Here is a 19,550-nt window from a genome sequence, read left to right on the forward strand (position 1 = left end):
TCAGGAGGTTTAAGGAAAGAAGCCGTCTCAGTAACAAAAGAGAGCAAGGTGAAGCAGTAAATGGTGATGTGTAAGTTACAGAAAGTTATCTAGACGATCTAGCTAAGATCATTCATCTAAACAACAGATTTTCAATGTAGATGAAACAGCCTTATACTAGAAGATGCCATCCAGGACTTTCACAGCTAGAGAGGAGAAGTTAATGCCTGGCTTCAAAGCTTCAAAGGACAGGCTAACTTTGTTAGGGACTAATGCAGCTTGGTGACTTTAAATTGAAGCCAATGTTCATTTGCCATTCCAAAAATCCTACCCCTTAAGAATTATGCTAAATCGACTCTACCTATGCTCTATAAATGGAACCAAAAAAAGCCTGAATGACAACACATCTGCTGACAACATGGTTTAATCAATATTTTAAGCCTACTGCTGAGACTTGCTGCTCAGAAAAAAAGGTTACTTTGAAAGTATTACTGCTCATTGACAATGCACCTGGTCACCCAAGTGCTCTGATGGAGATGTACACGAGATTGTTTTTGCCTGCTAACACAACATCCATTCTGCATCCCGTGAATGAAGGAGTGATTTTGACTTTCAAGTCTTATTAAAAAATTCATTTTGTAAGGCTACAGCTGCTGTAGACAGTGATTACTCTGATGGATCCGAGTAAAGTAAATGGAAAACCTTCTGGAAAAGATTCATCATTCTATGTATCATAACATTCACGATTCACTGGAAGAGGTCAAAATAATAACATTAACAGGTGTTTGGAGGAAGATGATTCCATCCCCTCATGGATGATTTCAAGACTTCAGTGGAGGAAGGAACTGCAGATGTGGTGGAAATAGCAAGGGAACTAAAACTAGAAATGGAGCCTGAAGATGTGACTGAATTGCTACAATCTCTTGATAAAACTTGAAATGATGAGGACTTGCTTCTTATGGATGAGCAAAGAAAGTGATTTCTTGAGATGGAATCTACTCCTGGTGAAGACGTGAAGATTGTTGAATCTTCACATAAATTTAGTTGATAAAGCTGTGGTAGGGTTTGCGAGGATTGTAAAAATTTTGTAAAAAGTTCTACTATGGGTAAAATGCTATCAAATGATTACAGAAAAATTGTTGGTGAAAGGAAGGGCCAATCCCTATGGCAAACTTCATTGTTGTCTTACTTTAAGAAATTGCCACAGCAGCTCCAACCTTCAGCAACTATAAACCTGATCAGTCAGCAGCCATCAACAGTGAGACAAGAATCCACTCCACTGGTAAAAAGATTACTACTCACTAAAGGCTCACATGATGGTTAGCATTTTTTAGCAATAAAGCATTTTTTAAAATAAGGTATGTACATTAGTTTTTAAACATATGCTGTTGTGCACAATAGATGGCATTATAGTATAAACATAACTTTTAAAAAATAAATTTATTTATTTTTATTTATTTATTTTTGGCTGTACTGGGTCTTCGTTGCCGCGCGCAGGCTTTCTCTAGTTGCGGCGAGCGGGGGATACTCTTCGTTGCGGTGTGCGGGCTTCTCATTGTGGTGGCTTCTCTTGTTTTGGAGCATGGATTCTATGCATTCGGGCTTCAGTAGTTGTGGCACGCAGGCGCAGTAGCTGTGGCTCGCGGGCTCTAGAGCACAGACTTAGTAGTTGTGGCGCACAGGCTTAGTTGCTCCGTGGCACGTGGGATCTTCCCAGACCAGGGCTCGAACCCGTGTCCCCTGCATTGGCAGGCAGATTCTTTTTTTTCCTTTTAATTAATTAATTAATTAATTTTTGTCTGTGTTGGGTCTTCGTTGTGTGTGCAGGCATTCTGTAGTTGTGGCGAGCATGGGCTACTCTTCGCTGCGGTGCAGGGGCTTCTTATTGCAGGGGCTTCTCTTTGTTGCGGAGCGTGGGCTCTAGGCACATGGGCTTCAGTAGTTGTGGTGCACAGGCTTAGTTGCTCCACAGCATGTGGGATCTTCCTGGACCAGGGCTTAAACCCGTGTCCCCTGCATTGGCAGGTGGATTCTTAACCACTGCGCCACCAGGGAAACCCTAAACAGAACTTTTATATGCAGTGGGAAACTAAAAAATTTGTGTGACTTGCTTTATTGTGATATTCACTTTACTGCAGTGGTCTAGAACCACATCCATAATATCTCCAGTGTATGCCTATGTGTGTATATATACTAACATCTAATATGAATATATATATATATTTATCTAATATGAATATATGGATATATATTAGACTATATATATATTAGAAAATACATATGAGAATATATATTAATCTAAGGCATATATATATTAGGACATATGTGTGTGTATGTGTGTGTGTGTGTATATATATATATATATATATATATATTCTAAAGCCAGAATCTTATTTAATGGAGAAACACTAAGACATTTCCACTAAAGTCAGGAACAAGACAAGGATTATCACTATCTGCATAACTATATTGTGCTGAAAGTATTAGTCAGTGCAGTTAGGCAAGAGAAATCAATTAAAGGTATAAGAGTTGAAAAAGAAAAAGAAAAAAATGACCTCTCTTTGCAAATGACATGATAGTACACTTGTTAAATTCTAGACAATCAATGCTAAAACTAAAATAACAAAATAATTCAGTAAGATAGCAGGATACTAAATTAATATGCAAAACAACAGCCTTAACTTATACAAATAATAACCAGTGAGAAGAGCTCATGAAAGAGAAAAATCTCATTGATAATTGTAATAAAAAAGATAAAAATACTTAGAAATAAATTTAACAATAAATGTTCAAAACCTATGTGAAGGAAACTATAAAATATTCCTGACACAAAACTTGATTTGAACAAATTGAAAGATATCCTTTCTCAGTTATGATGTGTCAACATTACCTATATATCAGTTCTCCTTTAAGTTAATTTATGAATATAGTGCAATCCCAGTTTTAAAAATACCCAAAAGTTTTTTTTAGAGCTAGGTAAGTTGATACTAAAGTTTACATGAAAAAACAGACACTTAAGAATATCTAGGATATTACTAAAAAGAGCTATTTATAGGAGAGGGGGTGGATAAGCATAGCAAGATACAATTTAAATAGTGTAGTACTGGTATGTGAATAGACAGAAAGACCAGTTGAATAAAATAGAAAACCTAGGCTCATGTGTACATTTAAAATACTATAAAAGTGATATTGCAAACCACTGGAGCAAAGATGGACTGTTTAATAAATCACGTTGGAGAAAAAAATGGAAATTAATTTCTTATACCATATATATGTATAAACTCCAAATTGATCAGAGATCTAGCAGAAAGTTTGAATGAATTCCTCTTTACCCTGTGTTATGCTTTGTGGCTATGACTTAAAGTCCATGTGCAATAAAGGAATGATGAGTTTTACCCCCATAAAAATAAAAAACTTTTACATGGAAAAAAAACCCCAAGCACAGTAAAAAAAAAAGACATAAATCAGGAGAAAATATTGCAAGAAATATGCCAGATATAGGGCTAATATCCCTAATATATAAAGACATTTTTTAATTGAGTAAAAAAAAAGATTTAAAAATTCCAATAGAACATGGGCCAATGACAGACAATCCACAAAAAAGATACAAAAATTGTCCCCACTCAAATTAAGAGAAGTATACATTAAAACTACACTGACATACCATTTCTCATTCATTACATTGGCAACAGTTCAGGTAAACTGACACTATCATATATTGCTGGTGGGAATGCAAAATGATACAACCTCTGTGGAAGACAATTTGACAATATGTAGTACATATGGATTTACCCTTTGACCTAGCAATCCTATCTTTAAAGATAGACCTCCTAAAATATAAAAACAGAAGGTTATTTATTGTAGCATTATTTATGATTGCATAATATTGGTCGCTACCTAAACATCCAAGCATCAGATTTTAAGTGAATAAACTATGGTACATCCACACCATGGAGTACTATTCAGCTGTAAGAAAAGAATGAAGAAGATCTCAATAAGTTGATGCAAAGTGATCTCCAGAAGATATTGTTAACTGAAAAAACCAAAATGCAAAACAGCATATGTGGTATGTTCACTTTGGAGGAAGAAAAGAGGAGTAAGAAAACATATATATCTACTTATTTTTGCAAAAAGAAACATAGGAAGGATACATCAGAAACAATAAAATTGTATACATAAAAAAAGGTGGCAGGAAAAAGTGTTCAAGAGATAGGGAAGAGGGACTTCCCTGGTGGTGCAGTGTTTGAGAATCCACCTTCTAATGCAGGGGACACGGGTTTGATCCCTGGTCTGGGAAGATCCCACATGCCGCGGAGCAACTAAGCCTGTGGGCCACAGCTACTGGGCCTGCGCTCTAGAGCCTGCGTGCCACGACTACTGAGCCCGCCCGCCTAGAGTCTGTGCTCCGCAACAAACAGCAGCACCCGCTTGCCGCAACTAGAGAAAGTCTGCGCTGCAACGAAGACCTACTGCAGCCAAACATAAATAAATAAAAAATAAATCAATTTAAAAAAAAGAGAGGGAGGAGAGTGATATTCCTCTGAATATATCTTTTTGTATGGTTTATACTTTGGCAAGCATATTATTCTACATATTCCAAAAGTAAAATGGAATTATCAATAATGGAAGGAAAAATAAACTAAAACTGGAAATAGAAACAAATGAACTCAAGTGTATTTCAAATGACTAACTTAAAACCACTGAAGAGGGATAGGGTAGGGCGAGAGAAGTAATCCAAGTCATTTTTGCACCTAGTACTTCGATTTTCAACCCTCAGTCTGGGGAAGAAAAACTACCTTTTTAGTAGACTTGCTTATGTAATTATGTGAATGTATAAATTCTGAAACTGTTTTATGGGTAATTATGTGAATGTAGCAATTCTGAAACTATTTTATGCAGGATTAGGCAAATAAGTAAACGTGCTGTGAGGAAACAAGGTTCTCACTGCTGAAGAAGGCAGACACAAATATGAAATGGGGAAGGCAACAAAGAACACTGTGGAATTCGATTGGAATTGTATCAACATTCATGATTTCTTAAATGAAAAAAAAAAATCTATTCCCCTCTCCCTCACCTCTGTCTACTGAGATGACCTGAAAGCAATAATACCCCACTATCAATAAGCACTCTTAGTGCCAAGGTCTTAGCTTCTAAATACCATTCTCCAAGAAAAAAACAAAAGATACCAAGACTTTTGGAGAAATTGTTGATTCTAGGGTAGGAGTAATGAATGTACAGGACAAGCCTGGAAAATCTTGTTGTGCCACAAGATAAGGAAGTGTTCAATGTGTAGGTCAAAAGGAGCCAACCTGAAGCTAGCCAAATCTCAGATAATTGGAGCATCAAAATAAATAAGGGTGGGAGAGAAGAGGCAAATCTCCCATGCAGAAGAATTCCAAACGAATTATGTAAATACCCTAATGAAGGGAGAGCACTACAGGAATGTGTGCTGGGCACAGCGACTTCCTTCCAAGGAGTACAGAATGGAAGGGGGACGGGGGGGGGGGGGAGAGTAACTTTACAGTGGAAAAACCTGATAAACACGACTTTAATGATCAAATGCAACATAAACAATCATAAATTATGTTGGTAGTATGTACACTTGTTACAATGTGATGAAAATGACACTTTACCTCTGTGGTCTTCCCCTCAAAAACCCGTAACCCCAGTCTAATCATGAGAAAAGCATATATAAATTCCAACAGAAGAGCATCCCACATGGTACCTGACCAGTTTTCCTCAAAATTGCCAAAGTCATCAAAACCAAGTAGAGTCTGAGGAACTATCACAGCCAAGAGGAGCCTAAGGAGAAATGACAACTCCATATAATATTGTATCCTGGAAGGAATCCTGGAACAGAAAGGACATTAGGTAAAAAGTAAGGAAATCTAAAAAACTATGGACTGTACATAATATTACTGCATCAATATTGGTTCATTAATTGTAACAATATACCATAATACTGTAAGAGGTTAATAATAGGGGAAACTGTATGTGGGGTGAGGGGGATATATGGGAACTCTGTACTATCTACTCAATTTTTCTCTGAACCTAAAACTGTCCTAAAAATAGTCTATTAATAAACAAATAAATGAGAACAGCAATGGATTATAACGCCTTGAACAAAAAAGAATTCATAAATTCATACTGATAGTAAATAAGTAAGGAGCGCTTTACTTTATAGTAGCATCAGGACTAATAAATGGGGAGAGCTTGAAGGAGCTAGGGGGGAAAAAATCAACATTTTGTAACTATCATTGCAAAGATCAATTGCAGTAAGGATCATCAATGGAGGCAAAACCTTAGAGTTTGATTGGGAACAAGACAGCTTGGTCTCAAAGTATCTTTTCACAGATTGCTTATGAGTTGCAAGGGGGAAAACAAACAGCAGAGAAACTGGACAACACCTTGATCCGGTGATAAAAATCAATATCACCTTATAATGGACAGACAGACATCCTGTGCCTCCGGATGTAATATCCCGAGGAAGGACACAATTTCACTTATGTGGTTGTTTCCACCGATGATGCATAATTTGAATCTAATCACAAGGAAAGATCAAATAAAGGTCGATGAGAGAAATTGTATTTGAGGACGAGTCTTTCACTGTAAGGGGATGGATTGCTTTTGGTGAGCCCTCTTGGTCGTAAGGCTGTTAAGTAATCAAATGTAAATATTCCAGACTGTGGTTTTAACTATTATATTTATAAATTAAAACGCTATCGCAACGGGTTTATTTAAATACGTATAAAAAGATTAGCAGTTTCCCTTTCAGGGACAGGAAAGAATGCATGTGAAGGAGCGGGTCTAGAGAGAGTAGGAAGGAGGTGGGAAGAGGGAAGGGACCCTCAACTGAAGATTGCCAGTTGTTCGGTTTATAGTTATTTGTCATTTAACAAACACTTACAAAGCACTTATTTTTACCAATCGCTGTTCTATAGAAGCGCTTTTCACAAATCGACTTTTTTAATGGGAAAGCTCAGTAAACGGTCTTTACTTCCTTAAACAAAAGACAGCTCAGTAAACGGTCTTTACTTCCTTAAACAAAAGTGATTTTTCTCATAAGTACTCTTCTCTGTTATCAAGGCTCTGCTGCAGCGATTCTCTTCTTCGATAGAAAAACCTGAGCCTGCAATTACTGACTGGCATTTCATAGAAACGTCGGCAACCCTAGTTGACGAGACCAAAAGTTAACTGCCCTTTAAAAAGACTTTAAAACATGCACTGAGAGCAGCTTATGTCTCTATTTGCGGAGCCAGGCACTCACAGTCTCTCTTCCTTCAGGGGTGGCCCTAAAGAGTAGGTCGCCACCTTTCTTAGCCGAAGTTGCTATTTCTAAACAACCTCCCGGCGCCAACCTAAGAACTAGTTCCGGTCTACGTTCGTGCTCCTTAGCGCTTGTGTCAAGCAATGGATTCTGGGAGAGGCTGAAGTTTCCAGGCCGGGTGTGAACGCCGGACTTCAATTCCCACAATGCCTGGCGAGAATCCGTAATTCCTGCCGGGGCAACCGGGAGGTGGCCGCCATCTTGCGTACGGAGGGCAGACTTGTAGCTCCGCTCTTGTGGCTCGGGCTTTCAGTCCCTCCCGGTCTCTGCTTTGGGCCGTGTCTCCGTGCTTCTTTCACCGTCTTTATTGAGAGGTAAAGGTCAATGCAGAACTGTGTTATAAGGTGAGTAGACATCCCATTTTCGGTGAGGTGGGGTTGTGGTGTTGACGTTTTCCGGTTTTTTCCTTCTTCCATTAGCGACTTGGGTTCTCCCCTGCGCTTGCCTGAACCTTTTCGTTTAGCCGTAAACGTAGAAGCCGGGAGTAAACCTTTCGGCCTCGGAGCTCTTTGGAATTCCTAGACAGAACCTGAACGTGTCTCCGTTGAGATAGAGAAATTGGGTGACGCGCTTTTGCCCGGGCTACCCTCTTTGGAGGTCAGGAGGCCTTAGGGTTCAGGTCGTGTATAGGCCTCTCTCTCTTAATGCAACCTCCTTTCTCTTCCTTGGGACTTTTCTGCCGTTTCTAATGAGGAAATGAGAAGGTGAGAGGCGGCCTGGGACGGGGCTGTTTCCGGGAGGACGGCGTTCTCTACAGGTGTATCTTCTTTCAGCCTCTCTAGGGCCTACCTGTGTCGTTCTGGTTCGTCGCTTTGCCCTTTCCTTTTGCTCTCGTGTTCGAGAAGGGGAGACCAGAGAGCGGGCGGAATGAAGTATTGACTAACAGAGGCTTTTGAATTGTACTCTTGAGGGTCCCCCCAAAAATTTCAAGGGAAGCAGAATTTATCGTCGAGATAGACCATCTGGAAAAGATGAGGGCTTTGGTTTGGGGAGTTGCCAGATTTAGTTTTTAAACATAATATGACATTTCCGTCATTCGCAGTACAACTGAAGTTATTATTTTTTTCTTTAAAATTAACGTAATACACCCACTTGGAAACCACTTTTACACTACTCGTAAGAGTAGGGCCCATAAAGACTGACATTGAAGTTAATTTGACATTTGATTGCTAATGAGATGTGGTTGTCTGAGGTTTGCTAAGGACCTAGTGATTTTAAACAGGAAGACGTTTATGATGCAATTTATCACAACCAGTTTGGACATGTGTCACTTTGGTTGGCAGACTTACTCTCCCTTTTATTTTTTGAATTTATTTTTTATTATAAATAATTTATGTTTGGCTGCGTTGGGTCTTTGTTGCTGCGCTAGGGCTTTCTCTAGTTGTGGCGAATGGGGGCTACTCTTCGTTGCGGTGCGCGGGTGCGCGGGCTTCTCATTGCGGTGGCTTCTCTTGTTGCGGAGCACGGGCTCGCGGAGCACGGGCTCTAGGCGCACGGGCTTCAGTAGTTGTGGCGCAGGGGCTTATGGCGCAGGGGCTTCGTTACTCCGCGGCATGTGGGATCTTCCCGGACCAGGGTTCGAACCCGTGTCCCCTGCATTGGCAGGTGGATTCTTAACCACTGCGCCACCAGGGAAGTCCTTACTGTCCCTTTTAATACACAGCTGTATGTCTATATCATCAAAATATATATTACTGATTCAGCTTTCTGAGCTTGCTTAAATTCTTGCTTACATCCTCTAAATTCAGAAATACATCATTTAGATTTAAAGATGAGATACATCTTTTTTAAAAAAGGATGTTTGTTTACCTTCAATGAGACCCCTCCTTTAAATCATAATGTCATACCAATAGTAAGTGGCTATAAAGTTACAATTTTATAATTTTTGCATTTTGGGAAAATGTTATTAAATGCTTATATCAAATTAAGTTTATTTCCTGTTGTTTCTGAGGAAACTTTTGTTTAGTTTTTTTTAATATTAGCTGTTAATTCTGTGATTTATTTGCTCCTCAGATGCCTTATGGTGAAATTGAAGCTAAATCCATGGGACATGGGGAAGAACTAATAAGTGAACCACGCTATAAGAAATTGAAGTCTACTGAAGAGGCATATGTTTTCCCCCATCATGGTAATGCTAATTTTCACAGAAAGCAAAAGAAAACTGGAAATGATTGGGTCCCTGTGACCATCACTGATGTCAGAGGACGTAGTTATCCTCAGGAGGACAAAACCAAAGCTAGAAGTTTGCTGAAACCTCTGCATGATGAGATGCTTGGTAATAGACGAGATGTTATTAATTCTGTTGATTCACAAGTTTTACAGGATACACGTCCTCCATTGGTATCCACAGATGATGAGATATATAGCACAAGTAAAGCATTTATAGGACCCATTTACAAACCCCCTGAGAAAAAGAAATGTAATGAAAGGAGGAATCGAGCAGACACTATCAGTGGTATAGGTGGGAAAGGAGAACGAAAAGAGAAACAGAAATTTAATTATAAAAAATCAGAGATTGACAATGAATTATTCCAGTTTTACAAAGAAATTGAAGAGCTTGAAAATGAAAAAGGTGATTCAGAAAGCAGTTGTAAGGAACGTGAACCCTCTGAGGAACAACTCATTCCGTATTATCAGGGCCATAATAATCTGTTAAAATCTGAAGAAGAAAAGAGAAGAGATCTTACCAGTGCCCTTCAGTCATATTGGGGTTATCAGCAGTGCGTGGGGAATGAGCCAGGTAAATATCCTTATAATCGACAAGTAATACCTACCTTTTGTGACAGTTCATTTGCTTCCTTCAGGCCTGAGTGGCAATCAGTGCATTCTTTTTTAGTACCACAAGACCCTCATCTTTCCAGTTTTAACTATCACTTAAATATTCAAAGATTCAACGTTCCACCAAATCCATCACCAAATATTTTCCATGCCCAAGATGGCTTTCAGATGCAAAATGGATATTATGTAAATAGTTGTCATGTTAACTGGAATTGTTTGACTTTTGATCAGAACAATGGATATACTGACTGTAGTGACATTACCAGTAGTGACCATCCCTCTAGAAATGGCTACACTGTGCAAGATGAATATGCGAATAATGGTTTCTGTGAAACCAGTGAAGGATGCTGGAAAGCTCCTTCTGTGGACAAGCGTAATCGAACTGACAGGTTTATGAACCAGCATTTTCAAGAGGAAAAGTTAAATAAATTGCAGAAGTTACTTATTCTTTTAAGAGGTTTGCCTGGTTCTGGGAAAACAACATTGTCTCGGTAAGTAAAGGATACCAAGTGAATACTTGGTAATTTATTACTTAAAAATCATAAATGATAGTTGTAATCAGTGGCAAATGCTTTTATGTTTCTAGTAAAAAATCTTTAATTTGTTATACTTGAAAATGGCATCTGATGGTAAATATTTTAAAAGATGTTTTCTGATAGAGGAAAGGAGAATTGGCATATAATTTATGTTAAGATTCTGCTAAGAGCTTTAAATATAGTTTCACCATGTAAAAGGACGGTGACGAAAGCAAATGCTATTTGAGAACTGTGCTGGCCTTCCCTTTTAAGTCAGCTATTCAGTAGGAGTTGAATTCATAGGTTGAAGACTTGGGCTTTGACTCAGTTATTTCACTTTGTGACCTTGGACAGGTTTTGCTGTTAATAATAATGAGTAATACTTATTTTTCTGGAATTATTGTGAGAAGCAAATGAGATAACCCAAGGAAGGGAATTTTGAGTGTGTTTTAAGAACTGTGCTGTGTTCATACCATTATTGACAAAGAAACTTTTTTTGGTTTCTTTAAGGAGTTTGAAATGAGCAATATCTGAATTAATGGAATTAGAACTGATGATGTTTTATCATGTGCCGAAATGTTTAAAATTCCTGTTTTTGTTTACATTTTAAAAACAATATTGATGCATTCCAGTACATTTGTGCAGTTGTGAAAAATAGCACAAAGAAAAACAATACAAATTCTTTGTAGTTTATGTAGGATGATTCAAGCTTTATGCTAGATAAGGAGAAAAAGGAAATTTATTTGATGTCTTTGGGTGAGGATAAAAAAGTCAAAGGAAAAAAAAAACAAAGTCCAAGGAACCATTTTGTAAATGTTTTATATTTATTTGTAAGACACTCTGAATCACCTAAACAAAACTTCTTCAGAAGCAGGAAATTGGAGGAAGATTAAATTATGATGCAGACATTTCAAGCTAGATTGTAAGCTGTGATTTTGTAAATGAATTTGAATTTAAGTCTATGTATTTTGATTCCTTTGCAGTGAAGATTTTGTAGAGAAAATAAAATTTCAGTGCTTCTTTAGAAAGAATAGAAATTAAGAGTGAAGTTGTCTTACAAGCATGGGCATTCTTCTAGATTTAGAATATAATATCAGAGAAAAGAAAAGTTGAAATTTGGAAATCGGATGAAGAGATCTCCTAGCAAGGGCTTCTGGTACAGAATAAATGTAAGAAAGAATGATTAGATTCGGAACAACATATTGGAGTATGTTGAAACTAAAAGTGAATGAAGTGTGGTGGTAATTAAGTAAAATTTCAAGGAGACATAATTGTAGTGCGAAATGACAGAGGTGATTATATATAATATGTATCTTTATTTGAGGAATTAGGTTTAATAAGAATGGAAGTTATAGTCGCAACTACCATTTATGTTATCATTTACAACTTAGAGAGTACTTCCATATGTAACAGTGTTGTGAGATGAATTATAGTCTTTTCATTTTTTAGAAGGAATACAGGCTAATAAAAAGAATGAGTTCAGGTTAAAGGACTTGGGAGAAGTTACAAAAACTGCTAAGAGATCAAACTGGGGATGTAAATGGTAGTGTGTTTCTTATCTAATCCTTCAGTTTAATATCTATCACATGTGTAGCCGTATACCTGACTCCTGACTTTGAGTAGCTTGGTTAAAGAATAAAGAAGCAGGAGTCTCTCTTTAGGTCAGTACTTTTTTTGAATGAAGTAGAAATGGTTGTTTGGGATTGGTTATAAAGCCACATATTCTCTAGTGAGGAATGGTTTCATGTAGGATTTAGCTTTCCAAATGAGCTTTGAAAAAAGGAATAAAGATTGGGAGAATCAGAGTTGAACTGATTTGGGGCATTAAAAGATAACATTGTTTAGTATTGCTATGTGGTAATGAGTTATAGGGGGTTAGATAAATTTCAGATTCTTTTGGGATAGTATTTAAGTCCCTTTCTTCCTTAATTTAGTCCTTACCTATCTTCATATCCTTCTGCGCTTGGACTAGTACCCTGCCGTCCATTGCAGGAGACGTAATACTTGTCCGTTCATTGTTCTCAGGATTCTACTTATTCAGAGGTTCTCTTAAATGCCTCCACTTTTGATGTTTTGGTTTCTCATCTCACCCCTCAGTTACCCTCCTTCTGAACTCATGTAGGATTTGCCTTTACCACTCTTTGCATGTAGCATAAGCTACACAAGACAGCATTATTTTTTTATTTATTGATAGCTGGACCAGGGTGGTATGCAAGGCCACTCAGTACGTCAGGAGGTAAAGGGTTCATGAAGTGTCAGTTTTACTCAGAATTATTTGGGAAAATCACTTCTTTTTTTTTTTTTTAATTTATTTATTTTTGGCTGCTTTGGGGCTTTGTTGCACGTGGGCTTTTCTCTAGTTGGCGGCGAGTGGGGGCTACTCTTCGTTGCGGTGTGCGGGCTTCTCATTGTCGTGGCTTCTCTGGTTGCAGAGCATGGGCTCTAGGCACGCGGGCTTCAGTAGTTGTGGCACGCAGGCTCAGTAGTTCTGGCTTGCGGGCTCTAGAGCACAGGCTCAGTAGTTGTGGTGCACAGGCTTAGCTGCTCCGTGGCATGTGGGATATTCCCGGATCAGGGCTTGAACCCGTGTCTCCTGCATTGGCAGGCAGATTCTTAACCACTGCACCACCAGGGAAGCCAATCACTTCTATTTTTAAATGTACATGATATATTACAAAAATTTATATGGTTCTTAGAAATTAAAAAAAATAAAATATGAAAATTAACTGTAGTAGACCATTTGGGGGAATAGGGTTCTCAAAATGAGGTTTAAAGAATACAATTCACTTGTTCTTACTTAAGTGAAAGTTATAAGCACAGAGTGCATTAGTTTTCTATGGCTGTGTAACAAATTACCCTAAAACTGAGTTGTTAAGGCAACAGACATTTATTGTCTCACAGTTTCTGAAGGACAGGAATCTGAGTGCCTCTGGTTCAAGTCTCTAACAATGCTATGATCAAGATGTTGGCTAGGGCTGTGTTTTGGACTGAAAGCTTGTCTTGGGGAGGATCTGCATGGAATATCTCTCACAAGTTTTTTTTTTTTTTTTTTTTTAGATGTTGGGGGTAGGAGTTTATTAATTAATTAATTTATTTTTGGCTGTGTTGGGTCTTCATTTCTGTGCGAGGGCTTTCTCTAGTTGTGGCACACGGGGGCCACTCTTCATCGCCGTTCGCGGGCCTCTCACTGTCGCGGTCTCGCAGCCTCTCTTGTTGCGGAGCACAGGCTCCAGACGCGCAGGCTCAGTAATTGTGGCTCACGGGCCTAGTTGCTCCGCAGCATGTGGGACCCTCTCAGACCAGGGCTCGAACCCGTGTCCCCTGCATTGGCAGGCAGATTCTCAATCACTGCGCCACCAGGGAAGCCCTCTCGCAAGTCTTGTTGACAAGACTCAGTTCCTTGTGAGCTGTTGGATTGAGGGCCTCAGTTCCTTGCTGTCTGTAGGCTGGAGAGTCCCTTCAGTTCTTTGCTACTTGGACCTCTCCCCATTCACAGTGTGAAGAGGGAAAGTGAGCCACTTCCTGCCCCCCTATAATCTAATCTTGGAAATGAAATTCCGTATCCTGTTAGTTGGAAGCGAGTTGCTGACTCAAACCCACACTTGCTGACTCAAACCCACACGCAAGGAGAGGGGATTATATAAGGGCGTGAATTCCAGGAGGCAGGGATCTTGTAAGCCATTGGTTTTGGCTCTCCCACCACTATTTATGTAATTCTGGTGGCCTGATTTCTGAAATTATTTTCTTTTCTGGATTTGTTTAATACCATATTGGCAAGGTTGTTGTGAGAATTCGATGCAGTCATAGATGTATATATATAAGATGCTTGGCACATACTAGGTCCTCAAAAAAGACAGCGATTTTGAAAAAATACAAATCAAGTGGCCAGTGGGACCACATCTGAATTTTTTATTAGATACTTGATTTTTCAAAGTTGTAAATTTTGATGTTCTGAGAATCCATTTTAGTACCTGTCTTAACTTGTGAGGGTTCTGATAGAATCTGACTATAAGAATTTTGAAAATACTAATATTCTTAAATAATTTATTTTTGGTTCAAATGGGTGGTATGACATCAGATATATCTAGATTGATACAGGTATTTTGGAGATAATTCAGGGAATTTTGAAAAGATGTGTGAGCAGTCTGGGAGGAAAAAAATTCTCCAAGCTAAAATTACTTGCTTTAATTATGATTTATATATTTAAGATATTCTTCATTGAGATTTACTCATGTTTGATGTTGACTTGGTTTAATGATGTAAATTGATTTACTGTCCCTTCCCTCCCCACTTTTTTTTTTTATTTGGAAGAGGTTAAGGTTAAACATTTCTTGGATACAAAAGCTCCTGTGCTCTTGTAGTATGTTATTATTAACATCTGACAGATCACCTAAAAAGGTAATAGAACAGGAGAAAAAAGAAAAGAAACATAAGGTATTCAGGAAAGATGGTATCAGGTTTCTGGTATTGTTGAGTGTAACTAGGTATCATATGGTTGATGATAATCAAGATATTTTCAGGTGATTGAGCTTTGGTTTGGAATACTAATATTATGGCATTTTTATATTCTGGGTTATCTCTTATAAGCAAATAAGATGCCAAATGTGTTAGATGGTATATTTTGGGAAAATTGTGGCTGCTTAAAAAAGAAATCCAACTCCAGCCTCCCAAACAAGCAAACAAATAATTTAAACCATTTACTTTAATTTGGTTTGTTTGAAGTAATTTGAACTATAATTCTATGAGTGAAAATATATATTAAATTTTTAAACTTTTATATATGTGTTTTTATTGTTATTATAAAATATATACAATTTTATTATAACCTGAGGAAAGGAGAGATGTTTGTTATCTTAATAGTTGAAATCCTTCCTATTACCTTTTATTAGGAAGTATTCTTGGATCATCCCAGGACAGTATCATCCCTTCTACCACCTTCTACTCCCTTCCCCCTCTCAAAAAGAAATTATATTGGGCTGGCCAAAAAGTTCGTTTGGATTTTTTCCATAACATCTTACAACATCTTATGGAAAAACCCCAACGAACTTTTTGGCCAACCCCAATAGAATGATATGCAATTGCCTAATGGTTGAGGGAGGGGAGATAAATAACAAAATATTTTTGTTATTGTTGGATCTAAATTATTCTTACTGTCTTTTCCCTTTTCTCAGCACACCTCCAGTCTCTTTCATGAGTCACTGGTTATGGGAACACTTGTCAGTCTCTCTGTGCTTAGAAATTAAAGATGGTATCATATTGTGAGAACAAAGCGTGATTACCACTGACTTGTTCTGAGAGTGTATTCTTTAGCGTTTAGTAATTAATTTCACTTATTAATTTAATCTCTTAAAATTTTTAAATTTGATTTTACTCTGGAGGATCATAGGTTGTTTCACAGCATTAAACCTCAAGTTCCACTTTCAGGTCATAGATGTTTGTGCTTCATAGGAATGAGTTTATCAAAGCTGTCTTCAGTCAAATATAGTTTTCCTCAGGTAAATTGCTTGCTTAGGCTTACTTGTCTTTTAGGTTACCTGTTGCACTAAATTTAGACAATTTTAGACACCAAATACAAATTCACTAAAGTTAAATCATGGATAATAGTTGACATCATTTTGGGATTGAAGAGTGTTTTTAAAAGTTGCAATACAAAAGCCACTTTAAAAAGTTTTTATTACTGGCTATTACTATGTAGATTTAAGTGTGAAGTGATGTTTGAAATCTGAAAGCTTTTTTAAGACTAGCTCCTATGCTAGTCTATCTGCAGTATACTTATAAGTATGTACCAGAAATTCATTTAATAACCTTTCCTTTGTGGCTTATTTCTGACGGTTATAGATTTTATATTGTAAATGGCACCTTTATGATTTCTTTTATTAACAGAATTCTGCTTGGTCAGAGTCGTGATGGCATTGTGTTCAGCACTGATGACTATTTCCACCATCAAGATGGGTACAGGTATAATGTTAATCAACTTGGTGATGCCCATGACTGGAACCAGAACAGAGGTTTGTTTTGGGCCAAGTCTCCCGGGATAGAATATTTGACTAGGAGTCAGAATACCTGAATTTTTATTCTCAACTTTTTACTTTTACCAGCTGGATGACTTTGACAAGCCATTGAAAGAGCTTTGAGACCCAGTTTTTCATCTATTAGAAGCAGTGATAATTATACTTGCCCTACTTGATTGAGGTTGTGAAAATCAGAGAATGTGGTTAGAATATTTTTTTAACTGTAAATAGTGTATATAAACTGTTACAATAGAGGTATAGGATATTTTGATAGACTTTATTTTATACCTAATGAAAAAATTCAGAAAACTCTTGATACTTTTGTTACGTATTCCCAAAAGTTATTTCCTTGAGTAATGCTAATGTTTTCTAAGGCTTAATATTAATGCCCGTGAATATTAAAAGTTTTTTTCATTGATGTCACTCTACAAAAAATTTACTTAATACATTTTTTAGAGGTATATGGGTCACTTTATTTTCATTTTGGAATAGTAGTTCTTTCTTAACCTTGGCTGCACATTTGAATCACTTGGGGACCTTTTAAAAAAAGTTATGCCTGAGTCTTAGCCTCAGAGATTCTGGTTTAGTTGATTTGGAGTGGATCTAAACATCGGTATTTTTTTGAAAGTTATCTATATATTCTAATGTTGCAGTCAGGATTGAAAACTATTGATCTAGAACTATGTAAGTACATGCTTATGCTATAATCTATAATTTCTTTTTTAAAAGAAATTAAAAATGCATTGATGATGAAACATTATTTAAACCTAGAATAGAGAGATTATATTGAAGCCCACACACCCATCACTCAGAATTATTATCACTTATCAAGATATTGCTATATTTGCTTCAACCCTTTTGCTTTCACTCCGCCCTCCTTTTTTAATTTGCTGAAGTATTTTTTTAAAGCAAATTCTAGACATCATACTTCACACATTTCAAGTAAATCTTCTTACTTAATTGCAGTGCCATTATCACACCTAAAAAACAAAACAAAACCCAATTCCTTGACATCATGTAATATAGTCTGTAATCAGATTTCCCCTATTGTCTTAAATATTTCTTTACAGTTGTTTTAATCAGGATCTAAACAAGGTCTTTGTAGTACATTTGGCTTTATGATTCTTTTAATTAAGTTAATCTATAGCAGTTTTCCCTCTTTTTGCTCTCCTACCATTAACTTATTGCAGAAACTTGGTTGGTGGTTCTGTAGAGTGTCCCATAGCCTATGGTTGTCGGTTTGCTTCCTTGTGGTAATCATTTAACTTGTAGGATTTATTAGGTTCAACCTTTTTTTTTTTTTGTAAGTAAATGGTTGTCCCATTTTTAGTGATGGTAAGATCAGTAGCTTCAAAGGGACAGCCTAATCCCTGATTTATTCAACAATGAATTGTTTCCTTAATCAGTTATTTCATCAAAGTTTGCAAAATGGTGATTTTCTAGGACTTTCATTCTTTCTGTGTTTAGTAGCTAGAATTCTTCTGTAATGAAGAACTTCCTCTTGCCTAGAACTAGCAACTAAGGTTACCCTGAAGTACAGTATATACAGGAAAAACAGAATAAATGCTTTTCTTTCTTAATTGTCAATTTTCAGAGTAAGGAATTTCATTGAGGATGCTTTTGAGTAAAAAGTTTAAATGTCAGATAAGTTTGATTATAAGATTATTTCCTACTATTGGTTCTAGGATTTCTCCAAATAGAGAGTAGCATAAATTTAAAGAGAGTAGCATAATATTTTAAAATATTACTTCTTTTTGAATTTTTAAAATGCTGCAGCGTTACTGCCCAAATCCAATAATGATGATGTTACAGTTCCAAAAAGTGCTTGGAGTTATTGGCCCAGAGTTAAGGGGAGTAGAAGTAGGTGATTAAGTGGAATGAGCCAGTATACCTTTGGTGAACTGGGAAGTTTGTTTCTGTGAAACATTTTTTTCTTTTTGCAATACTAGTTTAGAATATTTCATTAAAATGTTCGTGCCATGTGAATTCTACTTGCTGAACATATTGGTGTGTAGATAAACTACTGGTTTATAAACTACTGGTTTTATTAGTATAATAAATAGGGGCTTTTTCAAGGTAATTTTTAACCTTTTTCAAAGCAATAATAACTAGCAGTCATTAGACATTTTGAAAATTATGAGCATTACATTTAATTTAGGGCAAAATTTCTCTTTTCTACAAATATTTATTGAATACTTTTAAGTGCCAGGCATTATTCAGGGAATATGTATCTGCCTCATGTTTATTAGAAGGATCTAAATTGATCTTTAACTGCTTATAAGTTAAAAATATCTCCAAGGTGTCATTTTTCTCTTTCTTAGAGTATGGTGTTTAATTTGTTTAAGAAAATGACTCTCTTTATTTGAGTAGTCAAACATTGTTTACTTAGGCGCTCTATTCTCCTGGAGTGCACTGGAATGTGGTATTGGGTGTTGATTATTCATGGAAAGAGAATAATCTCCCCATTCCTGCAAATCAGAGATTTATTTGGTGAATAAGCTCCTCTTGTAGATAAGCTCCTCTTGTAGAACATAACTCCTTGGAGGTGTAAGCCTGTCAGAGATTAGGAAAATTAATACTTTTTTTAAAAATGAAAGTTTTGATCATTGTTTGGGGATGGAGCAGTGGGAGTTGATAGCATCTTGGTATCCTATTTATGACTTAGATTCTAAATGTAGTATTTAGAGACATCTTCTCCGAAATAGATATTCCACCATAGTCATTACTTCTTAACTAACGTTTAGAATTTTGTCTGCCCTTCGACATCTATGTAAGTGTTTTCATTGTGTAGAACTTAGTGGTTTGAATTCTAAATCCCAGCAAAACTTACATATCATTGCATTTTGCCTCAGCCTTTTAAATTTTATAGTGGGTTCTTAATTATCTTGCCTGTTTACACTTAAGAGGTACACACATTCCTGTCATTATGAGTGGCTCACT

General features: G+C 36.9%; 1 protein-coding gene across 5 annotated transcripts in view; it reads left to right on the forward strand.

Moving 5' to 3' along the window:
* The first annotated feature begins 7,470 nt into the window (after positions 1-7,470).
* LOC137211211 (NEDD4-binding protein 2-like 2) overlaps positions 7,471-19,550 on the forward strand; it is a 61,911-nt gene continuing 49,831 nt past the window's right edge. For 2 of the 5 annotated variants that reach the window (XM_067713462.1, XM_067713463.1), the window contains exons 1-3: positions 7,472-7,650; positions 9,320-10,575; positions 16,483-16,607. In XM_067713462.1, coding sequence (XP_067569563.1) covers positions 9,320-10,575; positions 16,483-16,607 — 1,381 coding nt within the window. In that variant the 5' untranslated portion in view covers positions 7,472-7,650. Of the gene's footprint in view, positions 7,651-9,319; positions 10,576-16,482; positions 16,608-19,550 lie in introns of all 5 variants that reach the window. The other 3 variants (XR_010936955.1, XM_067713464.1, XM_067713465.1) reach the window with 3 other exon arrangements.

The sequence above is a fragment of the Pseudorca crassidens genome, chromosome 18 (assembly GCF_039906515.1).
Source record: "Pseudorca crassidens isolate mPseCra1 chromosome 18, mPseCra1.hap1, whole genome shotgun sequence".
In the NCBI taxonomy this organism is placed as follows: domain Eukaryota; kingdom Metazoa; phylum Chordata; class Mammalia; order Artiodactyla; family Delphinidae; genus Pseudorca; species Pseudorca crassidens.